Consider the following 3,527-nt stretch of genomic DNA (forward strand, 5'->3'; position numbering starts at 1 on the left):
CCCGCCGAGGACCCCGCGGGCCCCCCACCGCCCGGGACCCCGCGCCCTCTCGACAGCCCCGGGCCCCTCACCCCCTCCGGACGGCTGCTGAGCCGCGGCCGCCGAAAGCAGCAGCAGCGACAGCGCGAGGGCGCTGAGGAGCAGCTCCCAGCACTGCACCAGGCCGCGAGCGCCGCCGGACGCCATGGTGGCCGCGGCCCCGCTGCTCTGTGCGGCGGACGTCAGCGGAACTCGGACCACCTCCACCGCGGGGTAGACAGTCCCCCCCACCCCCGGAAGAGCCGCAGCCGGAAGTGGGTGGGGTGCGCGGCACGGCCGAGTGCGCAGCCGCGGTCCCGGCTTGCCCCGCCCCCAACCGTCCGGCCCTCCTTCCGGGGGCTGTGTTCCCCCGCCCCGCGGTGCGGCGAGGGCGCGGCTCAGTGCGCATGCGCGGATGCAAGGTGGGGGGCGGCGGGGCTCGGTGCGCCTGCGGGGCTGCGCGGAGGCATCCCCTGGCGGCCGGGGGTCGGTGACCCGGACCCTAAGGCCGTGAGGCGGTCCGGCAAGGTGGCCCCGGGACCTGATGGTGCCGCCGCCGACGCCACGCTGGTCCCCGCGCCCCGTGCGCACGGAGAAGATTTCGCAGTGCAGCGGGCACCTGAGTCAGAGAAGCCAGGGGGCTCGCCCCCTTTCCTCGCGGAGACGCACCTGCGCCCGCACCCCCGCCTCTCGCCTCCCCACCGAGCTTGTTGGGAGGCTGCTGGAGAAATGCTGCGCACTGCCGGCGTCCCCTGGCTCTCCAGAATGTTGGCGTGACCACAGTGGGGTGGGACGTGGCAGCTGTCCGCGGAAGCGGGCCATGCACCTCCCGCTGCCCCGGGTCCGGGGGGGGTCCTCGGGGAGCGGGGCGGGCGGCTGGGGCGCGGGGTCTCACGGGGGACTGCCCGCCAGCCTGGCGTTCCGGGGACCCCCATGCCATTCGCTGGCGTGTGGCACTGCCGTCCCTCACCTGCCTCAGCGGCGAGGGAAGCGGGATTGCGGTGGGCTCTGCAGTCTGACCTGGGGATCTAAACTCCGCCCCATTCGGCCTGCTGGGTTTCAGCCTCTGCCCTGTAAAACTTCTGTGCCCTCCCCTCCCTGGGAGGGCCCCACAGCCCCTTGAATTTAGCTTGCCCTTAACCCCCAGGGCCAGTGTGCCAGGACTCTTGGTCATCGTGTATTTGTGCCTCCTTGTCTGTGCAGGCACTGAAGGCAGCGTGGCCTCATCTGCGCCCCGTCCTTCCGGTGTGGGAAACCACCCCAGGGATAGATAAGTGCCCTAGGTATCAGCGCCAGAAGAAGGGTGCCTCAGGGCTAGCATGGCGACCTGGCCAGTTCCTGCCGTTGGAAACAGAATACACACCTGCCAGCGTTTAGAAGTATGGCCCCAGAAACCAACAGGTTTTCACCCTAACAACACAAACCCACAGCAACAACTTAAGGATAGTTGAAGGACATTGGGCATTTGTCAACATTCACCAGGACACAGTGGATGCTGCGACATTTGAAACAGTGCCCTCAGCAGTGGCGTTTCTTTTATTTGTGAGAGAGATCATGCACAAGTGGGCAGAGGGGAAGAGAGACAGCAGACTCCCCGCTGAGCGCCAAACCCCACATGGGGCTCAGTCCCAGGACCCTGAGATCGTGACCTGAGCCGAAGGCAGACGTGTCACCAACTGAGCCACCCAGGCGTCCCCCAGCAATGGCATTTTAAGACAACTGAGTTTTGCAACAATTGCACAACACAGAAGTTCTAAAATACTCAGTAACTAGAGTCCATGACCTGTTTTAGAAGTGAGGAGGTGGGGGCATCATCCAGTGGTCAAAGAGCTTGACGCTCATGGGAGAGAGACCCCAATATCGTGAGAAGCATAGCCGCAATGGGATGATTCCTCCTGGCGGTCTGCAGCCTGAAGAGCGTGTGCTTTTTCCAAGAAAGATAGCTGAGGAATTAGACAGATACAGTCACAATGGGGTCCACTTGGGGGGAGCAGGGCTGTCCTCAAACACCAGGCTGGTCGTCGGGTGGAAGCCAGAGCCCCCTGGTTCTGCAGCTCCAGGGCCCTACTTCGGAGTTGTATTTATGGGAGTCACTTGCTGGGCATTTTCACCAGCCTTGTTTTTATTTGTGGTCAGTGTGCCATCAGATTTTGTCGTGGAGACTACATTCCTCTTAGTAAATTAAAGAATTACTTCCGGAAAGGCCGTGTGAAAGAGAGCAGAGCTGCTCCCTGGCCAGGTAACACATCAAGTCTGTGATTTTTGACGCTGGGAGAGCTCATTTTCAGCTCAGCTGAGGACGGAAGGAGCACTTGAGGGCCTGGGACTTTGGACAGCCTTGGAGGGATCTGTAGGAGCTCTTAGAGGGGCAGGGGACTCTGGGGCAGAGGGAGGGATGGACAGAGGCTGGTGGTCTGGAGCCCACTTAACACGGTTGGATTAAGGGATGCTACAGACCCTGCCCCTGGGCGTGCGAGATGGCTCCATTGGGAGCTGCAGGTGGCACCTAGCTGCGTGGGCTTGGGAGCTGGTCCTGGTCCCTGCCATGTCAGGCCTCTGAGGCCCAGGGATTTGCCCTGGACAGAGGTGCCGGATGTGGAACACTCTGGCCACCCACCCCCTGTGAACAGTCTCTTGGAGTCCTCTCAGAAACAGGTGGAAGGGGGCTCTAGGGACCGGTAATGTGACAAGACAAAACTTTCTCAAGGTCACGCAGCCAGTGAGATGCAGAGCTAGACTTCGAGCCAGGGCTTCACCAGAGTCTCATCTGGCCCCCCTCCATCCCACGGGGACAAGGTGGGAAGGTTTCAAGAGGATTATTTGAAAATTAGTGGGAGTATGTCACACAAACAGGAAATGGGACTGGGAGTACCTGACGCTGTGGTTCATGCTTCTTTTTTGGTGGGGAAGGGCAGAGGGATCCTGACATAGGGCTCAGTCTCACAACCCTGAGAAATTAAAGAGTTCGATGCTTGGGGCACCTGGGTGGCTCAGTCGTTGACCGTCTGCCTTCGGCTCAGGTCATGATCCCAGGGTCCTGGGATGGAGCCCCACATTGGGCTCCCTGCTCAGCTGGGAGTCTGCTTCTCCCTCTGCCTCTGCCCCTACCCACCCCCACCTCTCAAATAAAATCTTAAAAAAAAAAAAAGTCAGATGCTTAACTGACTGAACTATCAGGCACCCCTTTGGATCCTGTTTCTGGAGACTGCCTCGGGGTATCAGCCCAGGCCTGGCCTCAGCTGGCCTGCCAGAGAAGGTCCCCAAGCAGGGCAGACCCCTCCCTCCAGGCAGCCTCCTCCCCAGCGGGCATCCCCCCTGCACACACAGCATCTGCAGCCCTCACCTGCAGACCACACATTTATGTCCATAATTAGACATCCTCCAGCTTCATCTAGTGGTTCTCAAGGTAGAGCGTGCATCAGAATCACCTGCAGGACTTGACAAGACCCAGATCGCTAAGCCCACCACAGAGCCCCTGACTCAGCAGGTCTGTGGCCACTGTCATTTCA

The 3,527-nt window shown here is 61.1% G+C and overlaps 1 protein-coding gene across 1 annotated transcript in view; it reads right to left on the reverse strand.

Moving 5' to 3' along the window:
* The window catches only part of PTTG1IP (PTTG1 interacting protein), a 17,754-nt gene extending 17,477 nt beyond the window's left edge, over window positions 1-277 (reverse strand). Inside the window, exon 1 of the mRNA XM_025863403.2 lies at window positions 72-277. Within this exon, the coding sequence (XP_025719188.2) occupies window positions 72-186 (115 nt within the window). The 5' untranslated portion in view covers window positions 187-277. The remainder of the gene's footprint in view (window positions 1-71) is intronic.
* Between the last annotated feature and the right edge of the window lie 3,250 nt (window positions 278-3,527).

The sequence above is a fragment of the Callorhinus ursinus genome, unplaced genomic scaffold (assembly GCF_003265705.2).
Source record: "Callorhinus ursinus isolate GAN/ISIS: 27379988/994484 unplaced genomic scaffold, GSC_fseal_2.0 scaffold98, whole genome shotgun sequence".
NCBI lineage: Eukaryota > Metazoa > Chordata > Mammalia > Carnivora > Otariidae > Callorhinus > Callorhinus ursinus.